General features: G+C 44.2%; 1 protein-coding gene across 6 annotated transcripts in view; it reads right to left on the bottom strand.

The window, feature by feature from the left end:
* Positions 1-2,808: 2,808 nt before the first annotated feature.
* Positions 2,809-19,522, bottom strand: part of FGFR1 (fibroblast growth factor receptor 1) — an 80,933-nt gene continuing 64,219 nt past the window's right edge. For 3 of the 6 annotated variants that reach the window (XM_039354246.1, XM_039354247.1, XM_039354250.1), the window contains 10 exons: positions 17,074-17,276; positions 13,911-14,056; positions 12,779-12,900; positions 12,059-12,169; positions 11,680-11,870; positions 10,365-10,487; positions 9,918-9,988; positions 7,920-8,057; positions 7,543-7,648; positions 2,809-5,878 (listed from right to left, as the gene is read on the bottom strand). In XM_039354246.1, the coding sequence (XP_039210180.1) occupies positions 5,702-5,878; positions 7,543-7,648; positions 7,920-8,057; positions 9,918-9,988; positions 10,365-10,487; positions 11,680-11,870; positions 12,059-12,169; positions 12,779-12,900; positions 13,911-14,056; positions 17,074-17,276 (1,388 nt within the window). In that variant the 3' untranslated portion in view covers positions 2,809-5,701. The remainder of the gene's footprint in view (positions 5,879-7,542; positions 7,649-7,919; positions 8,058-9,917; positions 9,989-10,364; positions 10,488-11,679; positions 11,871-12,058; positions 12,170-12,778; positions 12,901-13,910; positions 14,057-17,073; positions 17,277-19,522) is intronic. The other 3 variants (XM_039354248.1, XM_039354249.1, XM_039354251.1) reach the window with 1 other exon arrangement.

Below are 19,522 nucleotides of genomic sequence, written 5' to 3'. Positions count from 1 at the left end.
CTGTGTCTATCGAACCAATATAAATTGTACACATTATGGGAAGCAATTTTAGGAAAAAGAACGTTTTGGGCTTTTGCGAACGGCAGAAACAGCTGGGGTCTGTTATTCTAAAGGTGCTCTGTCAGAGGGATGAATAAGCCTCTGGAGCTTGCTGGATTTCAAAGCTTCCAGAGATGGTGACTCAACTTCCAATGAAGCTGAGTGGAAGAAGCAACTTGTTTTGTTCAAGAACCCCCTTGTGCCTAAAGAACTCGGCTCTAGCTGGGCAAGGACAGAAACTATAACACATCTACGTGACGAAAAGGACCAGGAAGCAATGAAACGTGAAGGGACCAGCTGAGATCTGTCCATTTTTAGCCAGCTTTATCCCCAAGGGATGTGAGCGTACAGTTCCTTACCCAGGGACATATAATGCCTCCTATTCCAGCAGGAAGGCAATTAAATTTACATGCTCAATTGGTCACATTCCAGGATGTTACTAGAGCCCAGCTGTCCCTGAAATGAAGCCCATTTCATAAGATAATAAAGGCAAATGCAGAGGAAAACACCAAAACATCTGGCTCTTGTGGCCCGTAGCTATTTATTCGTTTATTTATTTTGGGATTAGCTGAAACAACCAGAAGTAATCAAAGCAGCCTCAAATTCTTCTGCAGAACACGAAGGTTGGCCAGCTATCAGGTGGGGAGTTTGGCTCTTCTGGATGTTTGTCTTAATTTGAGGGAATACAGGTAGTCCTCGACCTATGTCGACCTATTTTGCCCCGTTTTACGACCCTTTCTTGCCACAGCTGTTCAGTCAATCACTGCAGTTGTGGGCAATACGGTTGTTAAATGAATTTGGCTTCCCCCAGTGACTTTGCTTGTAAGGAGCTCACAAAAGGTGACCTGGGACACGGCGACCATCATAAATACGAATCCGTTGCCAAGCACCCACATTTTGATCACATGACCACGGGGATGCTGCAAGAGTTGTTAAGCGTGAAACACGGTCATCACTTTTTTTCCAGTGCCGTTGTAACTTTGAACGGTCACCAAACCGTTGTAAGTCGAGGACCACCTGTAAACAGCCCTTAAAAAAAATACAAGTGCAGAGCTGGAAGAGACTTGGGTCATCTCAAAAATCCATCTAGATAAGGGGGTGACAGCCAAATTTGTGAGGCTTGTCTAAAATGTGGTCTGGTCCACAAGCAGCAGCAGCATTATGGATGCTAAGATAGGACACAATTAAATCTCACCCAAAATATCTCAAGACAAATCACACTACACTGCCACTACAGGAGCATGTGTGGCCCTATTATTAGGACAGGGGTTCCCAACCGGGGGTGCAAGACGATATTCTGGGGGGGTGCAAAAACTTGGGTTTAGAAGTTTCAGAATTATATGTATATGCATAATTCATTTTGAATTTTTGCAAGGGACGCGAGAATATATCAGAAGTGTTCTAGGGGTGTGGGGTATAGAAAAGGTTGGGAACCCCTGTATTAGGATATGAGTACAGGATGATAGAAGTGGGGTATGATTTCAACACAGCAGTTTCTTAATGAACTTTCTATATTTCTACTTTAGTTTTTCAATTCAGTGTGATGCTTTGATAGTCTTGCATGCCATTTTCTTTCCTAGATCTGCTTAATTAGGTGCAATTAACCAGTGGAACAGCTTGCCTCCAGAAATCGTGGGCGCTCCATCACTGGAGGTTTTTAAGAGGAGACTGGACAGCCACCTGTCTGAAATGCTATAGGGTCTCCTGCTGGAGCAGGGGGTTCTTCTACCAAATCATCTTCAACATTGTTGAGTCCTAGAAGATATTGATTACACATCTTCCTTTCTCTCTCCTCCTTGTGTATAGTAAGCACAGTGAGTTCAATCTCTTAGTTAGGTGCAAAGAAAACAAGGCTTTAGCTCATCTAGAGCCGAGTTACCTTCTTGCAGTTGGACCTAGACAAAACCACAGCAGGTTAAGCCACGTATGTCTTTATGGAATAGGCATGCTGACCATAGATAGAGTTCTTTCACATCACTCCTCCACTAAGCCAAGGAGGTCCAGAAATGGCTAGGCTCTGAGTTCAAAAGATCCAAGTCTTTTTCCTTTCCTTCTGTGGTCTTCCTTCTGGAAGGTCCCTTCCAACTCTTTTTTGTTATTATTCTGTATTCAGTTCTACATGGGCAGCCTGATTTAGACCATGGTCTAAGATGGCTCTCACGTTCCCCCCCCAATAGATCTGCTTCCGGAAACAATATTTTAAGTTAGATTAATAAGATGAACACCAGTCGTTGTGTATGTACACAAGACAGCCTTCTCAGTGGCAGGAAACACCTGTGCTCTCCAGGATGATGGTTATCAGCCTATTTTTCAAAGGGTCTTCCTCTAGGCAGTGTTGCTTAAAGTTGCTGGGATTGAGACACAGTATTTCAGGTCATCTTTGAGGCTCTGGGAATTGCAATCTGAAGTTGAATTCAGTCACACTAAATTAGCCATTGTGCAGATTAAACTTCTGTCTGCTGCCTTGTGACTGTAATAATACAATTCTTTAATAGCACATCTTTCCTGTGTGAAGAAGCTCTCTGCCTTAAAGATTTCTGCCTGTTATGTTCTCTGCAATGGGTTGAGACTCATTTCATGTGTCTGGGACTCATTTCGTATGCAAAACAGGTCATGGATATTTTGAACTACCTTCCAAAAAGAATGCACCTTACAAAAACACAGAGAAAAAGTCACCTTCATGTCAGATTTCAAGCGCCGATGTGTTTAAGCGGTCAGATCTCTAGGCTGAAATTCAGACATTCTAGGTACTAAAGAAAAGATATTAAAGTGGACATAAATGTATGATTTATTCTCCAGTTTGCCATCGATTCTGGAAATAAAGGCACACAAAGGGAGGCAACGAGAGTTCCGGGACTCTCACAATTAAAATCATTTGCTGTAAAAAATAAATTACAAGACTTCCAAATCTGATACAGAAATGTTTAAAAACGCAATTCGTCTGATTCCATACAAAGGCAGGACAAGCTTCCGAGTACTGGATGAACGGTGGTGGATTTAGGTTACATAGAAACATGACACCAGAAACATGGGGGTGCAACTCCCAGAATCCTCCAGTAGGTTTGCTGGGGAATTCTGGGAGCAGCATGCCCAAAAGATTTGGTGGATACCAGCGATTCATGCCTTTACAATGACAGGAACAAGAGGAAAGGAAAGAACTCGAGAATACTTTAAAGAGTGCTAGAGTTATCTTATTTTGATTCTGCAGAGGTGTAACTGGACACCAACATCCACAGAGTGGGTCAAAAAGGCAGCCATGATCACCTGATTGATGCATAAAAAGGGGGATGGGGCTTTGATCAGGCAGTTGTGGCCACCAACTGTTTTGATACCTTCAGTGGACTGGTAGGTGAGGTCAAAGCATTAGACAGGTAACACTTCAGATAGCACAATTTGCACAGGTTTGTTAGTGGCTGGGATAAGGTTGTGGTGTTTGGAGAAAAGGAAGTGGAGATCATTCTCGTAACTTGGGAGAAACCCTTTCTCCTATGAGGCTTGAGTTCTGAAATAGCCACCAGGTTTAAAAACAAAAGAGGAAAGGAGAAGAAATAGAGACAAATCATTTAGATTTTTTTTTTACTGTGCCCAAATAAAGAAACGAAAGAGGAAGATTGAAAGAAGCATCAGGATGTGCCTTGCAGACTGGGGAACTCCTATCTTCTAAATAATAATAATAATAAAAGCCAATATTATTCCTTGAAAAAAAAACAAACAAACTGGATTGTTACCAAGCGTTTGGCTGGGTCATTCTTACAAGTAAAAACAGGGACATTTAGAAAATGAAAAGCATCCCGTTGGAAGGTCCCTGCTGCTTTAGATAAGTCACTCCCTGGGGTCTTGGGCATTACCCAGGGGAAGGAGAGTAACAGGTAGTTCACCTCCTACAGCCACTCATTTTGTGAGTGTCTGAAGTTACGACGGCGTTGAAAAACGAGACGTGTGACTATTTTCCGCACAGCCAGTGCATCCTGGTCACATGATCAAAATTCGGATACTATGCAACTGGCATGTACTTATGACTGTTGCAACGTCCCGGGGGGGTCATGTGATCCCCTTTGGGTGACCTTCTGACAAGCAAAGTCAACGAGGGAAGCCAGATTCACTTCCCAACCGTGTTAGTAATTTAACAACTACAGCGCTGCACTTAGCAACTGGGACAAAACTCACCTAACAATTGTCTTGGTTAGCAATGGAAAATTTTGGGCTCAGTTGCGGTCGTACGTTGAGGAACACCTGTCCTTATTCAAAGCTGCCAATCTAGCACAATCTGTTGGGAGAATTTGCCCGTGGGTTGCTCGGGAAGCTTTGCCCCCTCAGGATAAAAAGGGAGGTGGGCACCCGGGCTTCTTAAAGTCACTCAGCTACGAGGCTTCGGGCCTGCCATGATTGCCAGCATCGCTCTGTCTTAACAACAAGGGAGTAGGCAAGGTGAGTTATTGGGGGTGGTGGTGGTGAAGGGGGCTCTGGGTTCAGAGGGGTCTGAAGTACAGGTGAGCAGTGTGTGTGTGTGTGTGTGTGCAGGAGATGGGGAAGATTTCAAATCCCCCCCAAGAGGCCTGGTTACCCACAGACTCGCCGTTTGATATAAAACCGAAGCAGCCATTTTTATTGAAGTACCTAAACTGAAAATAAAAAGTTTTAGAACATAATTTAAAAAAAAAATAAAATAAAACAAAACAAAGCAAAACCAGCAGAAGTAGCAAAATATACGATTTGTCTGGGTTTTCTTTTATAGCAACTGATAACCTACCAGTCGCTAGTAACTTCCTATTATCGAGGTGATAGTCTCTCTGGTAACCACCGTTTAAAAAAAAAAAAAGACATGTAAATATATAATTAATATTTATACATTTTGTGGCAGCTATGTACAAAAGTTCTTTAGTTTCCTTTGTTTTTGTCTGAATATGTCCAAGCCCTGGGTTCCAGGGGCTGCCTTCTTTACACGTTAGGCCAGAGCTGTGTATGGTGTATAATGTAGTAGATCATTTTCAGGTTTGGCCAGTGAAGTACCAATGGACAGTGCGCTCCTAAGACACATCAGAAGCAATGGGGTTGCTTCTCTGCTCCACCTGCAGAATGTTGAATTAAGATGTCGCGTGAGACATTAATGGATCCTCAAGTAGCAGGCGCTAAAGATTTTTCAGCTTAAGAGAATCCTGATGCCCACAAGTAGCATCATGCAGAGCAGCTTTGATTTTTTGCTTTCTCAGCTCTCAAGAGGTGGCAGAACTTGGATTTATTTGTGAGAAAAAAATAAAGGACTTTCATCTTCGTGGGAATGTTCTTCACCCCCTCTTCCAGAATCTCCTTCTAAGAAGTAACAACGTCCTTCTGCCTAGGAATAGACATCTGGATCTTCCTTTTTTATTGTTGTTGTTGTTTAAACACCGCTTCCTACCCCAGATCACAAGATTTGTATGAGCAGTTCTTTGGAAGGCTTAAGGCTTGCAACAGATGGCAGTGTGTTGAAGAAGATGATGGTGAGTAGGTCTGGTTACTTGGAATGGACTTTTCGCAGTTCTTTAATGGCTACCCTCCAGTGGTCCTCCCTCCAGCCCAGCTGGATAGAGTCTGTGCACACACGCATACACACAGCCATTCATTCACTGACACACAGTCATCACCCTCGTATGCACAGAAGGGTCCCACAGAGGTTGCAGCATCAGCGCCTTTTCAGTCCACCATTGGCAAGGTGAGGTGGATGCTTGGGAAGACAAGGTTCATCAGGGAGGGGATCGTGGGAGAAAACAGAGTCCTCCCCAGAAGAGCAAGTGGAACTGCGAGTGTCTGGAAAACTGGGAGAATACTGGTCCAATGGTAGAGAGAGGTCCAGGTACTCCTAAAGAGAATGAGAGAATGGTGAGGACAACGTCTAGCGCTCTTCTCAAGGTGGAGGAAGGACCTTGGGGACAAGTTCAGATGAAAATAAGAGAAACAGGGAATGAGTCACAAAAGCTGAGTTTGCTCTGATGGAACTCCTACCTACAATTATATGCATGACTAGCTATCTTTCCATGACTTCCTAAATAAAATAGCAGTGTTCCAATCTCTCAGGGGCTGCCACAGAGAAGAGGGAGTCAAGCTATTCTGCAAAGCGCCTGAAGGCAGGACAAGAAGAAGCAACAGATGGAAACTCCTCAAGGAGAGAAGCAACCTAGAACTAAGGAGAAACTTCCTGACAGTTAGAACAATTAACCAGTGGAACCACCTGCCTCCAGAAGCGGTGAATGCTCCAACACTGGAAGTTTTTAAGAAGAGACTGGACAGCCATTTGTCCTAAATGGTATAGGGTTTCCTGCCTGCCTGAACAGGGGGTTGGACTAGATGACCTCCAAGGTCCTTTCTAACTTCTTCTTCTTCTTCTTCATCATCATTATTATTATTATATGAAGCAGATGTAATTTCTCTTGAAGGAAGTACAAAAGTGAACAATGGAAGAGGGAATGTGTAGATCAAGTTCAAACTGTAGGATCCCTGATGCTCTCTAAGCTTGATTATCTTGCAGATGTTTCATTATCAACTATCAAACTATACAATGCTACGGTATATGTTGACGAAGTCATCCAGGTAGAACTATATGGAAACTGAGTTATGGCAACTGGACTTCTTTTCTTGTCTTGGTTTGAAATATTTCGCTATCTTATCCAAACCTGACGAAGCTACTTGCGTAAGCAGCAAAATGTTTCAAACAAACAAAACAAAAAAAAAGAAGAAAGAAGTCCAGTTACCATGTCTGGATCATCAGTGCTACCATTTATTACCTAGTTTGGTAATGAAACGTCTGCAAGAAAACCACCAAGCTCAGAGAGCATCAAGAACTTTCACAGTACAAAGCTCAACCAGGCATCTTTCTGCAGCTGTGACGACACACTTATAAATTCAGGTGCCGTTATTTACAGACTAAAAATAAGAAAACAGTGGCTATTTTCGGTTTTGCTTTGCACCATACAGAGGTTGTATCACCTTCTGCTTATTTAGAAATTCACTGACACGTGTAGTTGGGCTAATAGTGCCTATAACTGTTCATGCAATGATATGTATGAACTGGAATCTCTACTTCTTCAATTAGGAACAGAGAGTCAAGTACCCCCAATAATGACCAAGCTGGAACTGAGCATCCAGATTTGAATAAGCTACTTAGTCCAGAATAGGACTAAGTGCAGACATCAAGCAACTGTTTTAGCCCCAGAACCCTTCTGACTTTATCGTCAAAAACCAGTAGATAATTTCCGGATATATGAGACAAATAAATAAACAAACAAATAAACAAACAGGGTAATTTGTACCCTTTAATGATCCTAATTTAATTTTAAAAATAGTGCAACCAGCCTAAAATCTCAGATAATTTGCTCCTAATGCTTGTGATTTTCCAGTGCCCACTTTACATCACTGCCCTACCTAATTGTTTTGTCTACCTACTCACCCGCCTCCCATAAGAAAGCAGTAAAAAAAAAACCTCCCAGCAATTTAATTAGGGTAAAATGGACATTGGACGTGTGTTACCTGGTTTGAGGTCATGGCCACGATCCTATCTAAGTCTTCGACCAGCTGCTTAAAGGTCGGCCGCTGGGATGGAACGGCGTGCCAGCAATCCCGCATCATCATGTACCTGGGAAGAGAGAAAAACTCAGCTGCCTGCATCTAAGCTGTTAAAACCAGAGTGGAATGGGCATCTCATCACGGGCAATGCGCCATGGGACAACTCCATGTGCGAGAACTATGCCATAAATGTAATCCGCCACTGTTTCTTCCTTATTTCCATTGATCGGAAGATGTGGAGAGACCTGGCCCATGAAATCTATCAAGAGTTGGATATGACTGAATGGATAACATTATTATCACACTAAATAAATAAACCACCCACCCAACTGAGCACTCACAATTCATTGGTGCAATTGCTGGGTTTGTCCATTCGATGCCCCTCTTTCAGCAGTTTGAACAGCTCCTCCACTGGCACTCCTGGGTATGGAGAGCCACCCAGGGTGAAGATCTCCCACAAGAGGACACCGAAGGACCACCTGGTTAGGACATAAGATAGATCACGCCTTACGAGTGCAGCAATTACAAGCAGGCTATTACTTGCGGTAGACAGTCTACGGACTTATGGAGCCTTGGTAGTTTCCGGTTTTTGTTTTTAAGTAAACTTGCAGTGGTGTAAAGGAACACACCAAAAGAAGGAGGCCCTCAAACTGGCAACCACATGGAAGCCAACAGCAGATTTTAGACCCACCCACCCTTTCTGCCAAGTAATACAGACTGAAAATACTGTCCTTGCTTATAGAAATTAGCATTTCATTAAGCTGAGATGGATCACATCTGCTATATTCCACCTTGGGGAATAATCCCCAGCATACTAGCCTTAATTGAAAATGCTAGAAAATTTAAGGGGCCTGTGATCTGCAACCAAATTAATTTGTGTGTGTGTGTGGGGGGGAATGTTAGGAAACACCCACGTTACACCTATCTTCCGTGAGCTGCACTGGTTGCCTATTGGTCTCCGGGTCCAATTCAAGGTGTTGGTTATTACCTTTAAAGCCCTATATGGCTCAGGGCCAGGCTATTTGCGAGACCGCCTACTACCTCATAGTTCCCTTCGTCCGGTTAGATCCCACAGGCTGTGCCTCCTTCAGGTCCCGTTGGCCAAGCAGTGCCATTTGGTGGGGCCATGGAGGAGGGCTTTGTCTGTGATGGCGCCCACGTCTTGGAACCAGCTCCCCCCGGAGATTAGGACCGCTCCCACCCTGTTGGTTTTCCGTAAGCTGCTTAAGACCTGGCTTTTCCGGCAGGCCTGGGGTTTATAAAACCTGACCCCTGGATGACTGTTATTGTACTGTTTGTTTTGTCATGTTTTATGGTGTTTTTATTGTTAGCCGCCCAGAGTCCTGCGGGAGTGGGGCGGTTTATAAATTTTAAAAATAAAATAACATAAATAAATAATAGGCAGGACTAGAATGGGAAACCGTAAGTGGACACAGTGGGAGCATGATGGATGAATCAACTGAAGCAGGAAAGTGAAGACGGGAGCTGTAGCTTTTATCCCAGCACACTATCCAAGCTTCCTGCCTAGACACAAGAGCCTCTGAGTTGGAGTAGATGGGAAGAGAACAGAAAACTCATCATTCCTGGCATTTATTTGGCATGCAGGTAATTCTATCCGCCACTTGCGGGACTGCAAGCTTGGGAATGGATAGTCAAGGAGCAAGGATGGTGGTGGTGAAGTTATAAGACACACAGACATTTGCTACTGTCAGGTGCAAGCCATCAGATGCACCCAGGTAGGGTTTAAGCCAACTACTTCATTATATTCTGCCTATTATAAAGGGATCTCCCCAGACTGCCAGCCTTCACCTGGGAACAGATAGATACGGCTCTATGGAGCTTAAGGAGGAGGTCAGTTCTGGATCCTTAAGGAAGGGGTCAATTCTGGATCTCTTGTGGCTACGCAAGGATTTAAGGCTAATTCTGCATTTGAGATCTTCCTGCTGCCTGGCTGAGAATTTCCCAATAGCTACCTAGTTCATGAGAGAGTACTAGGCGCAGAGAATCAACATAGAGGTTCAATTGAAAATCTTTTCTAGTACTGTACTTTAAGGCAAAGGTCCCCAACCTTTGTAGCTGGGTGGCCCGGCTTGGTAGTGGGGGGGGCAGAAGGGAACCAAGCCATGTGACCGATGGCCCAGCGCATGCGCGTGCAGTGTGATTGGTGTCCCGGCACATGAGTACACATGCAGCTTGATTTGTACGAGTTGAGTTGTGTGCATGTGTGTGTGTGCCGGTCCACCGCTCAAGCAAATTGAGTTGTGTGCACGGACATGTGTGAATGGGCCATGGCCCAGGGTTTGGGGACTCCTGCTTTAAGGAGCCAGAGAAATACTCACACGTCGCTCTGGTGGGTGTATATTCTATCAAACAAGGCTTCTGGGGCCATCCATTTGACTGGCAGACGACCCTAGAAAGCAGCAAAGAGTCCACTTTAATCCAGAATTACGAGGAAGAGAGAAGTGCAAGGGGAAAAGATCACTAATGCAGAAGATAACGACATAGAAAGGACTGTGATGGGCCACCAGTGATCATCCAGGCTTAAATTCAGCACATAGCCCAACATTGATCCTTCAGTCTAACTTGCCCCACTGATCTGTATCAGAAAACAGACCGCAGTTAGACTAGTAAGCAAACTCTGCTCATAGGCATCAATATATCCAAAGATATCTCCTCTAGTTGAAAACAGTCTTCATGTCCCTGTTTTCTGCAAATTTCCATATCCTTTCTATTTCCTACTGAGCTTTTCTGCCATGCTTGAACACGGCATAATCTGGGCCACTCACGTTTGTCGTCTTCTTGTAATAATCTATGTGGTGAATGTCTCGAGCCAGGCCAAAATCAGCAATCTTCATCACAATGTCTTCCGTTACCAGCACATTCCTGGCAGCCAAATCTCGGTGAATACACTAAACAGGAAAACATAACAGACTTCTTATAGTGGAGCAGCTCTGGAAGGCAAAGACAAAGCTTTGGGGCTGAAGATCAGCAAAAACTAAGTGTATCTTTTTTGTTTGTTTCTCTCCCGCCTTTATTTTTACAAGCAACTCAACATTTCATTAAAAGGCTAAAGATTGTGTCAAGACAAAAAAAAAAAAGATACAAACCAAGCAAATTCTGGAACCAGGTCGTAAGTAGCTCCAGGGAGGTCTGCTGTAACTTTGAATGATCGCTAAGCGATCATCTGTTAAGTGAATGCTATCTGTACATTGTCCCATAACATATGTATTACGGCAACTCACAAATCAGCAGTCATCTCATCAACCATTCTATTATTTTCTTCCTGATCCTTTTAACTCCCAAGTGGGGTCTTGTTAGTCTAGGGCAGGGGTAGACAACCTTGGCTCTTTTATGACTCGTGGACTTCAACTCCCAGAGTTCCTGAGCCAGGCACACTGAAGAGAAAGGGAGAGGTTTCCATGCTGAGCCATGCTGGCTCAGGAATTCTGGGAGTTGAAGTCCACGAGTCATAAAAGAGCCAAGGTTGCCTCCCCCTGGTCTAGGGCCACTGGTCTCTCCAACATTTAGTTTTTAAGGCTCCTCAAAATGTCTCTCCAATTGCACTGCCATTTTGAGGCAGGAAGCACCCCAAAATAGTTTTCCACTGTTTTTAATGGATAATAGAGTACACAGTAACAGTACTGATTTTATTTTTGATTTGATTTGTCTTGAGTCAGGTTTTACCACTGCAAGTTACCATGAGTGCTACTGTAAGTATAAAAGTGGTTGATGATAATAAGTGGCACCATCATTAAGGGAAATCCAACGTGACGGGTCCTTGGTGCCCTCTGAGCTTGGTTGTTTTCTTGCAGACGTTCCATTACCCAAACTAGGTCACATCATCAGGGCTAGGACTGAGAAGAAGGACCAGCACTGATGATGTGACCTAGTTTGGGTAATGAAACGTCTGCAAGAAAACATCCAAGTTCAAAGAGCATCAAGGACCCCTCAACTACAAATATTCTCCTTTATTAAAATTTCTCCCAGACATCTTCATCTCTTCTGATTTGGGTCCTAATTTATTTTACTGGGCCTCTCATTCTAGTAAGCTGCCGATCAGCTGCCCAAAGTCTGTCGTTCCTTCCTTTTGCAATCGCTCACCTTTTTGGATGCGAGGTATTCCATGCCCCTGGCCACTTGGTATGCACAGGATACCAGATCTTTGAAAGAGAGCTGCTCTTCTGGGACATGGGTGGGGTTATAGCAATATTCCATGCCAGGAGGCCGACGGGCTTGTAGGTATTCCCTTAGGTTCCCCTTGGATGCATACTCTACGATCACATAGAGCGGGCCTGACACAGAGAAAGACAAGAAGCTTTTAGAAGAGACAGTGATACTGTTGCCCTCCCAGTTCAGTTCATGTGATATTTCTGATACCTCGCTGGCCATCTGGAGTGATGGCCAGTTGAGGATTCCAAGGAAGAATGAGCAGGAGAGCTTCTATCAATGAGCGACTGCCTTCCACCTTAAAAGCACCTACCATCTTGAGTACAGGCTCCAAGGAGATTGATGATGTTCTTGTGTTTTCCAATCATCTTCATCATCTCCATCTCTGAGATCAAATCAGATAGGTCTTTTTCAGTGGCATCAGCTGGGGAGGAAAAAAGATACCGAGTCCTGATTGGATCAAAGATGCACTGAAGGGAGATTAAGATACTGGACGTGTCCGGTCGAAATAAGTCTCCTGCTAATAGCACTAGCGCTTAGACTTATATACCACTTCATGGTGCCTTACAGCCTTCTCTAAGTGGTTTACAGAGCCAGCATGGCTCCTCATTTTATCCACCTCGGAAGGATAGAAGGCTGAGTCAACCTTCAGCCAGTCAAGATTGAACTGCTGGCAGTCAGCAGAATTAGCCTGCAATAGTGCATTCTAACCACTGCGCCACCATTGCTCTTCATATATGAAAGCTGCATTCAGTGAACTTCAAATCATCCTGTGTGTCTGTGTATTCTCGACACAGCCATACACACACATCTGCACACACATATTAAAGGAGATTTGAAGTACACCTGAAGCTGCAGTCATTGGTTGATGTGAAAGAATGGATACGCCCGTGTACGGGTTAAAATAAGTTCAAACATTTAAAAAAGACTCAAAAGCCCCCAAACAGAATAAGATGATGGCTCTCATCAAGAGCTTCTTGCAATAAGCAAGACAAGGAGGGTTATTTGGAAATATAACCGTAACCTTACTTACATTTTAGCATTTTGACTGCCACTTTAGTAACTCGGTTTGGCTTGTCTTTATCCAAGCCTATTGCTTCAGCTAGTACAACTTGCCCAAAGCATCCTTCCCCCAGAGGTTTCCCTAGAATCAGCCTAGAATAAAAGCAAAGAAACATGGTTATTTGAGCAGGATGCTGCTAATCTCTGCAGTGAATTAACTGGCATTCAGCCAAACGGCTTGAAGTGTGGGTCTAAATTGCTTTTTTTGCTTTCTGTTTAGGGATACTGTCTGTATGATCTAGCAAATATCTCACTGTTCCTCTCAGAGACTTTGTAGAACATTCTAGCATCAAAATCCAGGCCTAGTTGTTTAAGGTGAAAGGAATTCTACAAGGGTTATTAATAGTTATTTCCTTCTGCAATACAGGTAGTCCTCGACATACGACCACAATTGAGTGGTCCAACATTTTCATTGCTAAGCGAGACAATTGGTAAGTGATTTTGGTCCATTTTAAGACCTTTCTCACCACAGTCCTTAAGTGAATCACTGCAGTTGTTTAGTTCGGAACATGGTTGTCGTTGCAGCGTCTCCAGGGTCACGTGATCAAAATTCAGACGCTTGGCAACTGACTGGTACTTATGACAGTTGCCGTGTCCCGGGGTCATGTGATCCCCTTTTGCGACCTGCTGACGAGCAAAGTCAATGGGGGAAGCCAGACTCACTTCACAACCGTGTGACTAACTTAACAACTGCAGTGATTCACTTAACAACTGTGGCCAGAAAGGTCGTAAAATGGGGCAAAACTCACTGAACAAATGTCTCACTTAGTTACAGAAATTTTGGGCTCAGTTCTGGCCGTAAGTGAAGGACTACCTGTACACTTAAAGAATCTCCCTCGCTTCGTGCTAAAAAAATTCCTCCAATTGATGGTTCAGAAATGTTATCCTCAAAGTTGGCTATGCATTTTTTTTTAAAAAAAAGGATCCTTGTTATGGAAAATAACATAATGTTTCTGGAATTTTCAATTTATTACTGCATTTAGAAAGGAGGTGGGTACTCAACTCAATGCGCACCAAGCTTCCCCCAGTGACACAGCTGTTTAAAAACATTAGACATGCCTCTTCGGCTGAGCCCATCCCAAATGGAGAGGAGAATTTGGTACCTGTCCCTGGTCAACTCCCAACGAGGGTCTTCTGGCAGTTCATATTCAGAGACCCCCGTCAGCATTGGAGTCCCGCTGGAGGAGAGCCTTGAGGGACGCACAAGCATCACACCGGAGTTCATGGAGGAACTGGAGTCAGCTGAGACCTGCACCAGAAGAAGGGAGAGAGTGGGGGTTACCTTTGTCAAAGTCTTCTTGAGAACATGCAGTTGGGAGTTTGGTAGGGGAAGAACTGCCTACCCTCAAACCAATCCTATCGCCGTTTGCTGGAAATGGGTGCCGTTCCCTCACTGTTTCCAGGATGGCTTCACGGACCACATGAAACCACTTTGCGGGCCGCATCTGGGCCCTGGGCCTTGTATTTGACGTGTCTGCTTTAAACCATCATGCATACTAACTCCTACTTTAGTGCAGGAAGATCAAGCTAGCTCTGAATCAGAAGAGTCAGAGAACGTCTGGACCAGCCCCTGCAAACTAGCCCCCCCCCAGCCTCAACGAGCAGAACCGCAGAGATAAAAACTGCAAGGATACAAGATCAAAACAGCCATCTCACCCTTCCTATTCTTTGCAAGCCTCCACAGCAAATTAGGGTTGCGTGTGTGGGGCCACCTTGATTGAATTATGGCTGGAAGAAGAGACTAGCAAGAGACAAGAACCTCCTTAACATGGCTCTCCTCTGCATGCATATCTAAACTCATTCATAATGTCAGACTCTGCTTCTTCCAAGCACAATTACCACGGAGTCTCTTTGGAGAGAATTTTCGAAAGAGGTTATAAAAATTCCAGCAACTGAACTATTTCCCATGGACAACCAACATGTCCCCAAGGTACAATAGGGCAGGAACCTTTTTCTAGTTGTTTTTCTAACTGCTTCTCGTGAAGCTTGCAGCTGGCTGTTTACGTAAGAATCTTTAGAATTTTATCAGTCTGGGAACCAACTCTTATATCAACTTCACAATCACGAAGGCCCCAGTTTATAAGAGCTCCATCGGAAGCCAAGGGGTTTCAGGGCAAGAGTCTTGAATGCATTAATATAAAACTGCCACTAAATGAGGAAAGAAATACAAAGCAAGGGGTCTGCTACTCTGTGGAAAGGGTGGCTCGCAGCAGCCCCAGGCTTTTACATTCCAGAGGGGGTTAAGTAGCTTTTGCGTCCTCACGTTGGCATAAAGCCACCAATTAATTTAAGTGGCTTGGTGTAGTGCACAATAAAGATCCTTAATTAGCCAAGCCATGCGGAGGATCTGAATAGCTTTTGCTCAACTCAAGAAAGGGATCCTGATGCAGAATTCCTGATGCAGGCTGGGAAGCTGGCAAGCCATCAAAATCACCTATTGTTGCAGCTGAAGACGAGATATTTGCACACAGGCAAAGCTTGCAAGGTGATAATTGTTCCACGGGGGGGGGGGGGGGGGAAGACTGCCTTTTTAAAAAGAATTTTGGCTTAACGGATGCCGTTATTGTCTTCAAAGAGTTTATTTTAGGGTTGACTGCTTTATCGAACGGGTTGTATTTGTGTTGATTCCTGGCATGCTATGCTAAGCCCCTCAGGTATCAAAAAGTAAAATGAAATACCCTGCAAACTCCAGGAATAATACACCTGGATGTTTAAAAGGGAGAGCCTTGTGTAGTAGCTCTCGTAACAGGACACCCATCTTGATGGCTTCCAAGCTGGGCAGGGCCCTACTTTTGCGTTATATGGACAGTCGTGATCGCTGGCGGTTTTGTACCTGAGATGTTTTAACTTCCTTCTCAGGTGAGGCTCAAACTCTCATTAATGAGACTTCAGCATTTCTGCAATATTTCAGGTGGTTTTAAAACAAAACTGTCTAAATTGGGGGGAGAAGGGAGAATTTGGGGAGCTGGTAGCTGCTCTCATATCCATATAGATGCTACATCTTTTAATCTCTGCCCAGATCTTTGAGTTTCTTCTTTTCAAAGAATAAAAACACATGCTAAACAAGGCTGGGAACAACTCTGTAGAATTACACGTAGTCCTTAACTTACAACCATCCATTTAATGACCATTCAAAGATACAACAGCCCTGAAAAAAAATGACCTATGACTGGTTTTCACACTTATGACCACTGCAGCATCCCCATGGCCACATGATCATGTTTTCAGAGAGTTATCCAGCTGATGGATGGACAAAGTCCCAAGGCCCTGGAACCTAAGTTTCTTTCAGCTTTTTGCTGGGTTGGTAGGACTAAAAAGATAAGGAAAGCCTACAGACCAAGCTTTCTAATATTTTTTACAACCCAGAGCAAGCTACTATGGGTCATGTATCCTACAAGGAAGGGAGATTAAGAAAGGAGCAGGCAGCAATATTCTGAGCTACTGCCCCACTGCCTCTCCCATACTAATGGATGGGGGCATTTTTATCCACAGCCCCTTGCCAGATGGAGCTCATTTTCTACTCCATGTGTTATGTTTCCGGCTAATGAAACACTTCAAAGAACTTCCAGGCATTGCTCTTCCTAAGTCTTTTATTGTTACAAAATGTCGGCACAGGCATAACGGAGGTATGCCAAGATCTAAATTCTCTTCCCCTGAGCAATTAAATTATCAGCATGTTCCCTCCCCAAATTAGCTGTCATATATCACGTTATCCAATTAGTAGGAAGGTCAAAGGTTTCCTTCCTCTCTCTTTCCCTTTAACCTCTTCTGCTCTGCATGAACTCTAAAAATACCAGACAGTTCTGCATATTGTCAAAGCAAGAATATACAGTATTTGCAGCATTGACGCCATGTTTGCTTCTTCCTCCACACCACGTTTTTTCCTGTTCTGTTCAGATTTTGGAGAGTTATCCTGCTAGTGCAGGGGTCCCCAACCTCTGGTCCATGGACCAGTACTGGGCCACAGCATGCCAGCAACTGGTCTGCACAAACAAGCAAAGCCCCATCCACAAGATGCAGGCAGCACAAAAAAGCCATGCACCCTCCGGTCCGTAGAAAAACCTCTCTCCACGGAACCAGTCCCTGATGCCCAAAAGGTTGGGGACCTCTGTGCTAATGGACAAAGTATTGAAACCCCACCTAACATCTTCTTGACATTCTGTTGAGTTGGAAAGAACAATAGGTGCCTCTGGCTGAGGTGCAGCCTGCTTTGCTACGGTCTCAGAGGGGGATTATAGGTTGCAATCAAACCCCCTATCTACTTTCTGTTACCTGTCTGCGCAAGGGGATGCTCTTGGCCAGTTTATGGACGGCCAACTGGCTGTTGAAATCGGTCTTCTTGGTGGTACTCTTCATCTTGTAAATGAGGACCGTCACGATCATGCAGGAGATGAGGAAGCCCCCCGTGCAGTAAATGATTATCTCCAAGTACAAAGGGGAAGCCATCATAGCTGGTTTGTCTTCTATAGCTGAATCAGCATAAAGAAAGCATTAGCACAAAAGATCCTCAATCAAGAACCATGTTGGTCCTGGCATGACATGTTTGTGAGTCTTGCCCAACCACGGCTATGGTTTGGTATAATATTTCAATCAGGGCACTAGTGCTTGGTCAAGAAACTATAATTTAAAAAAAAACTGGCTTAGTACAGAGTCTGTACCACTGAACATGAAGCTGGGATGTTTCTGTAGGCCTCTGCATGACCTTGAAATAAAAGAGGGAGAGGTGATACCAAAGACTTTGCACCTCTCAACCCAACCAGCATCACCAATTCAGTTTCCAGAATGGACTCTTATAGGATATGCTGAAATTGCTTCCTTTAGACCAGTTGCTTCACATGTGGCTATTGAGTCTAAAGCAGTGGTTCTCAATCTGTGGGTCGGGACCCCATTTGGGGTCGAACGACCATTTCACGGGGGTCGCCAAAGCAAGGCTGTCCACCATTTTTTCCCTTTTCCCTAGCTGTCCTACTCCCTCTTATTGATGGCCACACCCACTTGGGGGTCACTACAACATGGGGAACTGTATTATGGGGTCACGGCATTAGAAAGGTTGAGAACCACTGGTCTAAAGAAAGTCCATTGATTTTGTTTGATGTTACTGCAGTGGCTGTTTCAAAGGAGGCTTCCTTTGACCTTGGGCAGTGCAACAGGATGCTATCTTTCATGCTCTTCCCTCCCAACTGTCCATTAATAATAAATGCCTGAAAAAAAAAAAGGTTTCCAGCTCATTCATTTTCTCCTGGTTGGTAAAAGTTTGCTGACTTGAAGACCACATCGTGCTGTCAAATCAGGCTTTCCAGTATGATACAAGACCAGGCTTGCACAACGGATGTGTCAAGGAGATCAAATGGTGCCACTATTTTCTGTCGCACCAAACTCGAAAAGGTTTCGCTCTGAAATATTCTCAGCAGCAAAACAGTTTCTGAGATGGCAGTGCTACCTTACCTGGCTTTTTTTCTAGCTAGTGCCACTGCAGCAACAGCTTAAAACGTGAATATACATTATATGGCTAGAGTACCAGCAAGGAAAAAACTGCCGGTATTATAACAATATTCTGAATGTATTATACTTTAAAAGGGGGAGGAAGCAAGAAATCAAAGTTTCCCCCCTCCCCACTCCATCTTTCCTTTCCCAGAATAATAGTAATAAACAGAGAATGGCAGTGGGGATGGGAAGAGGTGAGAGGAGATCTGATCAAAGAGAATTAACAGCCCTGTTATCATCTTTCTCATTAAAGATGGCAGGGCTCTGAATGGGTGGAGATGGGACAAGGAGAGGAATAGTAAGCCCTCCCAGCAGAACAGACTTGGAAGGGGGCATGAATACAATCTACAGCAATAGTTCATGCCTTTCTCCCTAGTCAGTTGTCAGGTTCTTGCAGGCCACCTACTGATGGCTGGAAAAAGAAGCTATCATCAGGTCAGCAGGCCTGTCCACCAAGAGAAACTCATGCAGAACCTTCTAAGCCCACAGAGAATGCAAGACTCCAATCTACCAAGGCAAGATTCCATTCTCATTCAAGGCCATGTAGGAATACGTCTTATTTTGGGTCTTGGGGGTACTCATTCTGGGTAATCCGCTCTTGGGGGAGGGAACTAGGAACCACAGTGATCCTGTCTTCTCCTACGTGTCTTGCATGGAGGTAAACCGGGCAAGGGAAAAAAATGGATCTCCAGTTCCTCCAAGCTGAATGGGACAATTCGCCACAGCCAGCTCCCTCCCCCTGAGGCCATCTTGCAATGGACAATTCTATATGGGATGACTCAATGCGATAAATGCCATCCACCAATTGTCCGTGGCAGGTTGTCCGTGGCAAAATGGCTGTGGGAAGACAGCCGCAGCAATTTGTGATGGACACCCTCCAAGTTTCATACATATCTTGTTTGTATCCTTTGGACAGAGTTTGTTCACGTGCATGTATGTGTAAGGATTCTGACAGTATGTATGCAATGATGAATAAGTATTACGGGATTGTGTTGACTTCTAAGTTGATGCCTTTGTATATGTGGACCACATCTGGAGAAAAGGGCAGCCACTGCCTTCTTTAGTTTACAACCGGCATTTTATTGTGATGAAAGTGGGCAGAGCTCGATACTCCAAGAATGAGAAAGACCGTGTGCTATGTGCTTGTGCACATAGGGGAACATAGACAGGCACTGCAGCCCTGATAAAGAGCATATTACAATGACTTCTTTGTAGGGACTGTGGCTCATTT

This window comes from Crotalus tigris, unplaced genomic scaffold, assembly GCF_016545835.1.
Source record: "Crotalus tigris isolate CLP2741 ecotype Arizona unplaced genomic scaffold, ASM1654583v1 scf7180000018549.3470463, whole genome shotgun sequence".
Taxonomy (NCBI): Eukaryota; Metazoa; Chordata; class Lepidosauria; order Squamata; family Viperidae; genus Crotalus; species Crotalus tigris.
This window is presented reverse-complemented; position numbering and strand designations above follow the sequence as displayed.